This window comes from Cherax quadricarinatus, chromosome 3, assembly GCF_038502225.1.
Source record: "Cherax quadricarinatus isolate ZL_2023a chromosome 3, ASM3850222v1, whole genome shotgun sequence".
Taxonomy (NCBI): domain Eukaryota; kingdom Metazoa; phylum Arthropoda; class Malacostraca; order Decapoda; family Parastacidae; genus Cherax; species Cherax quadricarinatus.
This window is the reverse complement of record NC_091294.1, coordinates 25,811,162-25,824,977: the sequence shown is the minus strand read 5'-3', so window position 1 is coordinate 25,824,977 and position 13,816 is coordinate 25,811,162. Positions and strand designations below refer to the sequence as shown.

The 13,816-nt window shown below is 39.6% G+C and overlaps 1 protein-coding gene across 1 annotated transcript in view; it reads right to left on the bottom strand.

The window, feature by feature from the left end:
- Positions 1–10,269, bottom strand: part of LOC128706529 (survival of motor neuron-related-splicing factor 30-like) — a 64,364-nt gene extending 54,095 nt beyond the window's left edge. The window contains exons 1-3 of the mRNA XM_070090863.1: positions 10,114–10,269; positions 8,943–9,048; positions 8,314–8,434 (exon numbers count right to left, since the gene is read on the bottom strand). Coding sequence (XP_069946964.1) covers positions 8,314–8,434; positions 8,943–9,048; positions 10,114–10,161 — 275 coding nt within the window. The 5' untranslated portion in view covers positions 10,162–10,269. The remainder of the gene's footprint in view (positions 1–8,313; positions 8,435–8,942; positions 9,049–10,113) is intronic.
- Positions 10,270–13,816: the final 3,547 nt, after the last annotated feature.

The following is a 13,816-nucleotide window of genomic DNA, read 5'->3' as shown; positions in this document are numbered from 1 at the left end:
CTTCCTTGAAAGATTTTGTACTGAAATATAAAACAATATTTATTACAGTACAGTGGACCCCCGCTTAACGATCACCTCCAAATGCGACCAATTATGTAAGTGTATTTATGTAAGTGCGTTTGTACGTGTATGTTTGGGGGTCTGAAATGGACTAATCTACTTCACAATATTCCTTATGGGAAAAAATTCGGTCAGTACTGGCACCTGAACATACTACTGGAATGAAAAAAGTTCGTTAACCGGGGGTCCACTGTACTTTCTTTCTCGCTCACCGCACAGTATCTCTTAATTTTTCCACTGAGACTGTCATGGAGAGGCATTACCAGCTACTAAAACATTCAAATCTGCATATTGTTTGCCACAGAATCTAAAATACTAAAAATTATCTTTTCCTGTGATGCTACTTTTAGGCACTTTTGGTTTTCTGTTGGTTTGATGTTTTGGGATTTTTTCCATATTTATCCTGGACTAGTATAATTTTTATTTCATATGACCTATATGTGAGGGGCAGATAAAGTTATGTTTAGTAGAGGAGATAGTAAGGCACTTGTTAAACCACATGCAATGGCTGAAGCAAAACCGGAGTCAGCAAGGAAGCAGCGTGCCTCTAACTCTCTTACAATATTAATGCTATGTTGATAATTGATAATTAGTTAACAGGGCAGCAGCTGGCAGGAGACTTCCCCTATACAATTTCCTTCATTTTATCAGACAATTAAATAAATACTATTTTGCCTTACATAGCAAGGTGTAGGAAATCTCTAAAATATGTGATGTGTTTGGGCAGTCAGGCTGCACTTAACAACTTTCTCATTTAAGCACTTTATCTGTTACTGATCACCACGTTCAGCAGCTGTAGACAAACAACTTGAGTAGACACATCAGCATAAAAAAGCATGAGAATGTTTAACTACAGTGTAATGGTGATAATGAGTGATACTGAACTTTTATCTATACCCGATATTGATGCACACACAATATTTTCTTCAAAATTTTTATGAAGGCGTTTTACAAAAATTAACCCTTTCAGTTGTTGTTCCACAGAAACAAGTCATTGATGCCAAGGACCTTGACATAGATCTATGCCTAAATTCTAGCGGCTTTAAATTTAGCGGGAGAGGCCTGGTACGTCTACATATGAAAGAATGAGAATGTGTGGTCAGTATGCACAGTGGACCTCGAATTTCGGCAGCCTCGACTTTCGTGAAATTTGACCTTTGGCGAGTTTTTTTGGAAAAATTTGGCCTCGAGTTTCGTAAAAAACTCGTGTTTCGGCGACAGTCCGGTACCCGTCCGCCCATCACCGCACACACAAAGCCAGTCTCTCACACCACTCACGCTCAGTGTGCCATTGTTTACCAACACGTGACCATCACCCCACGGGTTCATACGTAATAATCCATTGTTTTTTGTGATTACAACTGCTAAATAAGTCACCACGAGCCCAAGGAAAGCTAGTGCAAGCCTTTTGGTAAAGAAAGTGAGAAACACGATCGAATTCAAGAAGGAAATCATTGAAAAATATGAGAGTGGAGTGCGTGTTACAGAGCTTGCCAGGATATATGGCAAGCCCCATTCAACCATCACTTCGATCGTGGTGAAAGGAAAGGAAATAAAGTGTGCTGTTGTTGCAAAAGGGGTGGATATGCTGACAAAAAGGAGATCACAAATCCTCGAAGAAGTGGAGAGGTTTTTGTTGTTGTGGATTACCGAAAAACAGTTAGCTGGAGATAGTGTTACGAAGTCGATAATATGTGAAAAGGCAAGGCAGTTGCATGACGATCTCGTTAAGAACATGCCTGCAACAAGTGGTGATGCTTGTGATTTTAAGGCCAGTAAAGGTTGGTTTGAGAGATTTAAGAAGCGTAGTGGCATTCACAGTGTGATAAGGCATGGTGAGGCTGCCAGTTCTGACAAAAAAGCAGCTGAGAAGTTTGTACAGGAGTTTAAGGAGTGCGTAGACACTGGAGAATTCAAACCCCAGCAAGTGTTTAATTGTGACGAAACAGGCCTCTTCTGGAAGAAAATGCCAAAGAGGACCTACATCACGCAGGAGGAAGCGGCACTCCCAGGACACAAGCCTATGAAAGACAGGCTTACTCTCATGTTTTGTAGTAATGCTAGTGGGGATTTTAAAGTGAAGCCTTTACTGGTGTATCACTCTGAAAATCCCAGTGTTCAAGAAATACAGTGGCGCCAAGATTAATTTGTGTGTGATGTGGAAGGCTAACAGTAAGGCATGAGTCACAAGGGGAATTTTCCTAGACTGGTTTAATGAAGTGTTTGGCCCCAGTGTGAAGAAATGCCTTCTGGAAAATAAATTGCCACTCAAGTGCCTCCTGGTAATGGACAATGCTCCTGCTCATCCTCCAGACTTGGAAGAGCAAATAGTGGAGGAGTTTAGTTTCATCACAGTGAAGTTCTTGCCCCCTAATACAACTCCTCTCCTCCAGCCCATGGACCAGCAGGTCATTTCAAACTTCAAAAAACTCTACACCAAAGCAGTGTTTCAAAAGTGCTTTGAAGTGACCTCAGACACTGAATTGACCCTAAGAGGTAAGTCTTGGGAGGGAGTGACTTCCAGGACTTTGAACTCTGCTTGGAGAAATTTGTGGCCAGATTGTGTACAAGAGAGGGATTTTGAAGGGTTTGTGGCTGACCCTAAGGAACCTACGCCAGTTGTGGAAACTATTGTGGCATTGGGGATGTCCCTGGGGTTGGAGGTGAGTGGTGAGGATGTGGAAGAGTTGGTGGAGGACCACAGGGAAGAGCTAACCACTGAAGAGCTGCAAGAGCTTCATCTGCAACAGCAACAGATCACAGCTCAGGAAACTGCTGCAGAGGAGAAGGAAGAGAGATGGAGGAATGTGCCTTCTTCGAAGATTAAGGACATTTTTGGAAAGTGGACTGAAGTGCAAACATTTATGGATGAACTTCACCCTAACAAAGCTGTTGCAGGCCGTATTGGCAACATGTACAATGACAGTGTTGTGTCCCACTTCAGACAAATCTTAAAGAAATGCCAGAAACAGACCTCTCTGGACAGATATTTTGTGCGACAGGGGTCCAGTGATTCTCAAGCTGGTCCCAGTGGCATTAAAAGAAGAAGGGAAGTAGCCCCAGATATGGACTTCATACCTGAAGTCCTAATGGAAGGAGATTCTCCTTCCAAAAAATACTGTACACATTCCTCCTATCCCCTCCTCCCGTCTTCCATCCACGCAGAAGTCTTCAGTAAAGGTAAGTGTAATGTTATTATTATTTTTTTAAATGTATGTACTTGATTTCTGATTGTTTTCATTATGTAAATCTTTATTTAATTTAAAAAAAAAAAATATTTTAATATTTTTGGGTGTCTGGAACGGATTAATTTTATTTCCATTATTTCTTACAGAGAAAAATGGTTTCGAGTTTCGTGAATTTCGACCTTCAGTGGGCTCTCCGGAACGGATTAATCACGAAACTCGGGGGTCCACTGTATTTGGTACAACGTGTTCGCCATGCTACATGGACACACAGCCTTCACTCCCAGGCAAAATAAACGAGTTGTATTTCCCACCGACTGCTCCTACAATAATAATTATGAAACTGAGGAGTTCTTTGGTTTCAAACATACAGTGGTACCTAGATATTCGAACTTAATCCATTCCAGGAGGCTGTTCGAATAGTGAGTTGTATGAATATTAAATAAATTTTTCCAGTAAGAAATAATGTAAACTGGATTAATCCATTCCAGACCCCCAAAAATTATCAATTATAAAACAATTTACATGAAAATATTGCTTACTTAAACCTGTATAATAATACATGAAAATTATAAAAACAATCTTTTTTTTTTTTTAACATGTTGGCCATTTCCCACCAAGGCAGGGTGACCCAAAAAGAAAGAAAACCCCAGAAAGAAAAATACTTTCATCATCATTCAACACTTTCACTCTTTCCAGAGGCACCCAGATACGACAGTTTAGATGTCCCTCCATACTGCCAATATCACAAACCCTTCCTTTAGAGTGCAGGCATTGTACTTCCCACTTCCAGGACTCAAGTCCAACTAACCGGACACCAATCTTCTTATTGTTTATCTTATTACTTTTCCTTTCATATCCATGGGGAAGTGGAATAAGAATCTTTCCTCCCTAAGTCATGCGTGTTGTAAAAGTCAACTAAAATGCCAGGAGCAATGGGCTAGTAACCCCGTTTTCCCATATAGCTTACTAAAAATATGAAAACAATAAATACATGTAATAAATTAAAATTTAACTGCACTCTACTGAGGAGTGCTGATGGCCTAAGAGAAAGGTGGAGGTAACTCCCCGTCTAGTGTTTTTTTCCTTTTTCTGTCTCTGTGCAGTAGCACTTGAAGATGATGGGGACTCACTAACATTTATTTTTTTTTCTTTGCTAAAGAAGCTGTCCAATGTTGCCTGCTTTTGATGACTTTTCAAAAGTTTTCTTAAGTGGTCAAGAATATTGTCATTGAATAGGCTGATGTTCCCATCCATAACAGTAATGTTAGGATACTGCTTCTTGTGCAGGTCTTGAAGTTCTTCTGTGGTTAGCCCATTCTTGTGATCCTCCAACTCTTCTACACCCTCATCGTCCATTTTCAAACCCATGGACTGGCCCAGAGAAACAATATCCTTCACTACAAAGCCTTTAAAATCTCTGACGGACACACAGTCTGGTCACAATTTCTTCCAGGCAGAGTTCAGAGTCCTGAAAGAAACTTACCCCCAGGCTTTGTCTATTATCCATAAACATTGGAGGATATTAAAATGGTTTTACCAAAATTCCCTAAGGGTAAGCAGTGTTTCTGTGTAAAGTTTCTTAAAATTGGAAATTACCTGCTGGTCCATGGGTTGGATAAGAGGAGAGATGTTAGGGGGCAAGAACTTCACTTTATTGAAGCTGTATTCATCCACCAAATTTTCCTCCAAGCCTGGAGGGTGAGCAGGAGCATTGTCCATTACCAGAAGTGCCCTTAATGGTAATTTTTTTCTGCAAGATACTGTTTCACACTTAGGGCAAATACTTCATACATCCATTCAGTGAAGAACTACCTTGTTACCCAAGCTTTACTATTAGCCCTCCACATTATACTAAGTTTACTTTTTATCAAATTGTTTTTCTTAGACACCCTTGGATTTTTAGAGTGGTAGACTGGCAACGGTTTAATTTTGCAGTCCCCACTAGGATTACCACGTGTTAGCCTGTCTTTCATGGGTTTGTGTCCTAGTAATGATTTTTCTTCTTGTGTGTAGGTTCTCTTAGGCATTCTTTTCCAAAAGCGGCCGGTTTCATCACAATTAACCCTTTCAGGGTCCAGAGGTCAAATTTCAAAGTGCGCACCAGGGTCCAAGAATTTTCAAAAAATAATTTTTATTTTTTCTTATGAAATGGTAGAGAATCTTTTTCTGAAGGTAATAAAACAAAAAGTACGAAATTTGATGAAAAATTGACGAAATTATGCTCTCGCGAATTTTGACGTGTCAGCGATATTTACACATTGGCAATTTTGTCGACTTTGACTACCATTTTAGGCCAATTACCTTATTCCAGTCGACCAAATTCTTATCTATTTCACTAGTATTGCTTCTATTCTATCGACTGAGCACAAGAAATTGCCAACTCAACTGTTTCAACTACAAAATGTGATTGGAAATTGGTAATTTGGCCAATTTAGTGCATAGTTCAAAATATGTATTCCAATTTCAAAATAGGGTCCAGAATAAACAATGCAGGCATTCCCGGCACTAAACTAACATTTTTCTCTGTTCATTAGTTACATTTTCAGGCTTTACAAATGAATTCCATTTTGATTTTTATTTACATAATGAATTTTTCTTCAAAACCAAAAAGTAGAAGATTTACTGTCATGCAATATTGTAATAATTGTATAAATAATATCAGCACATTTGTGAATGTATATTAGATCCACCAGCTGATGTGTAAGGTCATTTGTTTACTCTTGAACATCTGCAAAAATTTAACATTTCCCCTGCTTTGAGCTCAGTTTCAAGCCATTTTCAATACGAAAACCAATCAATATCATCTCTATTTCTGTAATATATCTTCCATTCTATCAAATGAGGCCAAAAAATCACAAATACAACTATAAAAAACATACGAAAAAACAATGCAAACTTGCTGTTTTAATCGAAAATTACGGTCTCAGTTTTTTCTCTCATTATGCACTGTTTGCTGCAGGATTTGTTTTATGTGGTGCACACATACCATATAGATGTATTCTCTCATATCTAGACCCAAATTTACTTCTCACAGCTTATCAGAGTGAGCTGAGCTCATGGCGTAGATCTACGGTTTGGACCCCCGACATGAAGCCATAGATCTACGGCACGGACCCTGAAAGGGTTAAAAACTTGTTGAAGAATAAATCTCTCAATGTTTATGCAGGTTTTACATTCCTTAGCAAACTTTTCAGCTTCATCTCTGCTAACCCTGGCAGCCTCCCCATACTTTACTATATTATAAATCCCACTCCTCTTTTTAACCTACTTGCCATAAATTCAACAGTTTCCTGAGGTGTCTTGCCTAAGATCACTACACAACTGCTTTGTTTTTTCAGATTATTGTTTAAGAAACACTGCAAGTAGCCAATTGTTTTTCATTAAACCATACTAACAAAAGCGTTTCCATTTCTTCAATTAACTGTGACCTTTCAGAGCAAGAATTTTCACTCCTTTCACCACATCAGCCCCTTTTATTACCTCTTTATTTTTCAATAAGGATGATATTGTGAATTTCGCCATACCACAATGAGGGGCCAGCTCCAACAAACATGTTTCACTTTCCCACTTCGCAATGAGTTCTTTTTACACTAACTGTCATTCTCACTGCTTTCCTTTTAGGCTTGTTTGGGTCACTACTCTCTTTTGGGGGCCAATGAAATACCAAAAAGTTTCACAGAGCTTGTACGAACAATGCTTAATGAGCAAAAGCTGATGAGAGACTGAGTACATGATGCTTTGTTTTTGTCAGATGTCCAGATGGACCATTTTGTTTAGGTTGAATATCAGGGCAACATCCAAATACCAAGTCAAATTTAAAAAAAAAAAAAAAGTTAGATGAATATCGAGTTGTACAAATATTAGGACATATGAATACTGAGGTTCCACTGTATAATGACCGAAAGTGACACTCAGAGCATCACAAAAGAGACGTTATGTCTGTACACACACAATAAATCACCAAGCAAAGTGCAGACACATATTTAACATGTAGAAATGTGCAAAACACAGCTGTATATGGAGAAGTGTTTCAAGGTGTCCCACAGACTGCAACAGCTCTAGGAGCATGACCAGTTCCTGTATATATGTACATAAATGCTAGAACAGTAGTAATGTGCAACATATGTAGCTGTGAACAATAATAATGTTTTGTAAACACTGTACTGATGACACTATTAGTGCAGGTACTGTGTTACATACATCATATGGATATATGTTCATTGTGTATGATATGGGTCTCACGGGCCACGAAAGTTACTGGAAAATGTAAAAAGCTAGGAAACCCCTCCAGAAAGTACAAAATAATAATGTAGAAACATGTGGAGCGTGAGGCAATCGCTAATGTTGCTGTCAGTGGATCACTGACCTTCAACTTCACGGCTCTATATCTCCATAAGTACATGTACTGATAAGAAAAATTTTCTTTTTGTTTCATTACCTCCAGGAAAATAAACTCTTTCAATCTATATTCTTTTTTAAATTTAGACAAGGAGAGAAATTTCAATTTTTGGGGTCTGTAAAGTGAAAGCATTTGTGAGTAATACAAAATTTTGAGAACAGTGCTTGTCTAGTGGACATGCTCTGGCTTAAATCCAGAGCTGACTAAAAAAAATTATGGTACATACTATCCAAATTTTACATTGGTCATAAACCATACTATCCAAATTTTACATTGGTCATAAACCATTAGTCATATTATGTGTATTATGGTCATAAGCCCAAAAACTAAGATTTTGGGGTTATGACCATAATACACATAATATTAAGATTTACATATGTGATCGAATTTTTTGGCTGCACTTTTTAGATCACATTGCAACAAAAATTATGCTATGTGAAATTGCATTATAACATGATTTACCATATACGTATTTTTAAAATACAAGTCTACCATTGGTAGAGAAGAGGGGGAGATTTATTGCATTGTAAGAAAGAGTTCAAGGTATAGCATACCTTGCCAGGAGTTAAGGATGAAGAGTTTTGATATTAGGTGGGAAGAATGAACAGACTATTAACGTGACACATTGGCCGACTTTAAAATCCATAAAACATTGAACAAACCTACCACTGGGAGTCTTCAGACCAGATGGCCATGCATTCATCACCAACATTCCATGCTCTGATGGGTGCAGGCTCACTACTGCTCTCTTTGGAGCTTAGACTAGATGTGCTTGTCGCTGAATTGGCTGCGAAGAAAGTTACCATGAAAAAGACTTCAAGTGCACTTGATGACCATTTAGATTTATATATTTTCTTAACCACCACTAAGATTTGAATGAAATATTTTCTTAAGCATCTCAAAGATTTGAATACAATATATCCTTAACCATTATTGAGATCTAAACATTTACTTAACCTTAAATCAACTACATTCTGAGAAGCCATTCAACAAAAAAAGGCAGGAATGGACATTAAGTGATTCACTGCTCAGCATCAAATCACAAGTTCTGAAATCTGATACAAAGACTCACAAGTACACAACATTTCTGCTGGTGACATGACCTTGACCTTGTCACACATTACCACAGCCTTCCTAATTCTTGGTACTTAAAAAATTGAGTCTAACAAATAAATACATAATGACACTTTTCTCATTAGTCTCAATGTAGAAACAAATCTTATAAACTTCACACGGGTATAAAGTTCCATTTAATATATTCAACACAAAGAAACTAAGGTATGAACTATTCCAACCTTGTGTATCAATGAGATTTTTTGTGAGCTTTATCACCTCCTGCAGGTCACTCTTCAGCTTCAGCAGTTCAGCATTTGTTGGATCAGAGGTGAGTGCTGCTTCCACCTATAAAATGCAAGACTTATAAATGACAAAATATTAAGATCACTGATTGGTTATTGATTTATTCCAAGTATGTTTGAAGTTGAATTTAAGGGATCCCTGTATTAACTGATTTTTTTAAACTAGGTCCCTGATGGTGGACAACTCGTGCACTGACACCTGACCTTGCAAGACCTATGCCCACTTAATTCACTTGACCTTTCTCTACTGCTCTGGTATATATTGTGTGTTTATTCCATGATCTGTATTGGATTGATAAGGTCCCCAATGATCAAAATATCCCATAATGAAATGTGCAGTTTGGCATAGGTGACTATTTCCATAGTCTGTCAGTATTGATATAACTACTAAATCTATGCAATAAAATCACAGTTAATAAAGTAAGATTTAAAAAAAAATCGCGGAACAAAAGTCACAGTTTTAGGTATGGAAAAAAGTTATAGGTTGCTTGTATTATTATTATTATAATCAAAAAGAAGCGCTAAGCCACAAGGGCTTTAGAGCACTGCAGGTTGCTTGTAGTTAGACAGTGTCAGCAAAACTAATTTAATCAAACTTAAGCTATCCTAACAGAAAGTAATCTAACCTAACTTACACTAACCTAATATAATGTAACCTAATGTAATGTAACCTAACCTAATGTAATATAACCTAATGTAAACCTATTGTAAACTAACCTAATGTAATCTAACTAGGTTAAATTCACTAAATTCGTTTTCCAAATTTTTATCCGTTTTTTTCTGTGATATGTTTCCACCCGTACGAGTCGTATCGAGCCTAGAGAATGAGGGTTAGTCAAGCTAAAATTAAGGGAAAGGTAGCTAACATTCCTCGGATCAAGAGCCGTCCATCAGCAGGAAAGCTCCCTTCCTCCGAGGGAAGTGTATAATAAGTTACAATTTACCGAGCCTCCTCAGCAGCAGTGACTGACCCCGATGTCTGTCTCTGCTCGTCCCCGAGGAGGGGCTGCCCACCTTCCCAGTTTCCCCTCCTAACCTCAGAGGTGCACCAGACCTTCTCCACGCCCATGCCGCCCTCCCGACGCCCACAGCATCCTCGTAGACCCACCTGTTCCAGCTGCACAGTATAGGTCTGCAAGCTGAGGTCCTCCGCCATTGTGTTTGTTTACTACTGGAGTGGTAACAGTGGTACTCCCGGGAACCATACAACCTTACTGCTCCCCACAACCACAACCATTACTTCTCATATTTCCTCTATCTACACACATTTTCTGGGTATCACAGCGCCCTTGAAATAATACCAACACTCTCACCTTCCTGTTACTTCCAGGCTATTAGGTGTAAATGACTTTCTGAGGTGTTCAAGCTGGGCCTCCTGGAAAATTTTTTTTAGGCTAGCGACCGCTGAGGGAAATTGAGCTTATTTCTTCTATATACCATCATTCATATATAGCTATTAGTGTAAAAATTAATTATGGTGTATTCTAACGATAATGATCAAATTTTCTAACATCTACCAATTCATAGAATTATCCATTTAGGGATCACAGTGGAATTATGTCACATCCCTTGATTATATTGGGTTAGATTTGGTTAAGTTCTAAACAGTTTTATATAAAACAATTGTAAAAGGTTCAAATAATGTTTGAAGCCTAAACAAAGGTTCCCATTCGTTCATAACACAATTAATTCAGTCATAGCATCCATCCATTCATGAGATTATTATTATTATAATAAAAAAGAAGCGCTAAGCCACAAGGGCTATACAGCATCCATTCATGAGAGATGATACATCTGTAACTTCCTGACAAACAAAACACAAAGAGTAATAGTAAATAGAGTAAAGTTTGAGGCAGCTATGGTGAAAACCTCTGTTCCACAAGACACAGTACTCGCTCCCATCCTATTCCTCATCCTTATAACTGACATAGACAGAGATGTAAGCCATAGCTCCGTGTCTTCCTTTGCGTATGACACCTGGATCACCATGGCAGTGACCTCCATCAAAGACACCGCAAGACTCCAAGCGGACACCAACCAAATCTTCCACAGTGGGCCACTCAAAACAATATCAGGTTCAATGAAGAGAATTTTCAACTACTCAGATATGGAAAACTTGAGGAAATTAAAATTGTATCAGGGTATACAACAAATTCTAACCATGATAAAGCGAAAAAGTAATGTGAAGGACCTGGGAGTGATAATGTCAGAGGATCTCGCCTTCAGAGACAACAACAATGTATCTACAGCATCTGCTAGGAAAATGATAGGATGGATAATGAGAACCTTCAAAACTAGGGATGCCAAGCCCATGATTCTCTTCAAATCCCTTGTTCTCTCTAGGCTGGTCCGAACCCTTGACTGGTTTCAAACGGATTCGTTGGACAATAAAGCAGACTGTAAACGGATGGGGTTGTAGGCGCCCTTATCAAACACAAACAATAAATATAAATCAGGAATGTACACGGTAAGCTGTCCAATATACAAGTACAGTTAGAAATAGAAATACAAATAGCTAGAACTTCATTTAAGGAGGTTATTAACAGAGTATTCAAGAGGTTGCTAGTAGAATTACAGTAAATCAACCATTCAAATCATTATGAAGCTCTGTGTAGTCTGCAGTCAATCGAACAAACGGGCTTCCACATGGATAAATTGTCATTTTTGTGGAAACTGGTGTCACGCCCCTTGTGCAGATATCCAAGAACTAGCTACAAGCAGTATTAAAACAGGGAAGTGTTTTTGGGTATGCCCAAATGAGGAAAATCTGTGGACTAAAATCACAAGGGTATTAAAAGAGGATAACATCAAAGCTGCTTTCATAGAAAACCTGGAAGCTTTCTACAACAGATGGGAACATAAAAAGTCTGGGCTGAATGGTACTGCCCTTGATACTGGCCATGTAGTCAGAAACTGTAAGGCTGGAGGTGATGTCCTGGTAGTCAGTAAATGTGAGGCTGATAGTGCTGTCCTGGGAGACAGTAATGGTGAAGCTGGAGGTGCTGTCCTGGGAGACAGTAATGGGGAAGCTGGAGGTGCTGTCCTGGGAGACAGTAATGGTGAAGCTGGAGGTGCTGTCCTGGGAGACAGTAATGGTGAAGCTGGAGGTGCTGTCCTGGGAGACAGTAATGGTGAAGCGGGAGGTGCTGTCCTGGGAGACAGTAATGGTGAAGCTGGAGGTGCTGTCCTGGGAGACAGTAATGGTGAAGCGGGAGGTGCTGTCCTGGGAGACAGTTATGGTGAAGCTGGAGATTTTGTCCAGGTAGTCAGGAATTTTACACAGGAAGGAATACATATAAATGACCTCATAGGGGACAGGAGCCGTAGTGGGGAAACAAGTGTAGTCAAAGATAAGATAAAACCAATATTGCAAACTAGAAATACCACAGGAAATATCAAACAAGAGGACTCCACTAGCAATAGTGAGGATATATTACCAAAAACAACTGGTGGGAGCTCCATTGTTGGTGCTAGGGAGGATAGGAATAAGACAGGGAAACATGCACCAACAGGGAATACAGTCACAGAAACCCAAGGCAAACGGAAACCAAGCCTGTGCACATACTATGCACTTGGTATCTGCACGCATGGGAAATCTGGAAAAACAGATGGGACGTGCAACTATGACCACCCTAGAAAATGCCGTGCCCATATGACAACAGGAAAATGCAAACTCCCTTCCTGTAAGCTTTTTCACCCTGAAATGTGTACCTCTTCAGTACAGGAAAGACTGTGCTATAACTTAAATTGCCAGGCACACCATCTAAAGGGGGCAAAAAGATACAAAACATCCAGGCCATGGGAAAACCTGGGTAGCCACAGCCACTCAAGAGGGAGAGGTTTTTTAGTGCCAGGAAGGAAAAAAAAAACTGGCAAGAAATGGCAGAAATCGTACACCAAATCCAGTCATTCCTGGAGTGGAACCACATATCCGACATAGACAAGGATGTCAGCCACAGCACCGTGTCTTCCTTTGCAGATGACACCCGAATCTGCATGACAGTGTCTTCCATTGCAGACACTGCAAGGCTCCAGGCGGACATCAACCGAATCTTTCAGTAGGCTGCAGAAAACAATATGAAGTTCAACGATGAGAAATTTCAATTACTCAGATATGGTAAACACGAGGAAATTAAATCTTCATCAGAGTACAAAACAAATTCTGGCCACAAAATAGAGCGAAACACCAACATCAAAGACCTGGGAGTGATCATGTCGGAGGATCTCACCTTCAAGGACCATAACATTGTATCAATCGCATCTGCTAGAAAAATGACAGGATGGATAATGAGAACCTTCAAAACTAGGGAGGCCAAGCCCATGATGACATTCTTCAGGTCACTTGTTCTATCTAGGCTGGAATATTGCTGCACACTAACAGCACCTTTCAAGGCAGGTGAAATTGCTGACCTAGAAAATGTACAGAGAACCTTCATGGCGCACATAACAAAGATAAAACACCTCAATTACTGGGAGCGCTTGAGGTTCCTAAAACTGTATTCCCTGGAACGCAGGTGGGAGAGATACATGATTATATACACCTGGAAAATCCTAGAGGGACTAGTACCGAACTTGCACACGAAAATCACTCACTACGAAAGCAAAAGACTTGGCAGACGATGCAACATCCCCCCAATGAAAAGCAGGGGTGTCACTAGCACGTTAAGAGACCATACAGTAAGTGTCAGGGGCCCGAGACTGTTCAACTGCCTCCCAGCATACATAAGGAGGATTATCAACAGACCCCTGGCAGTCTTCAAGCTGGCACTGGACAAGCACCTAAAGTCGGTTCCTGACCAGCCGGGCTGTGG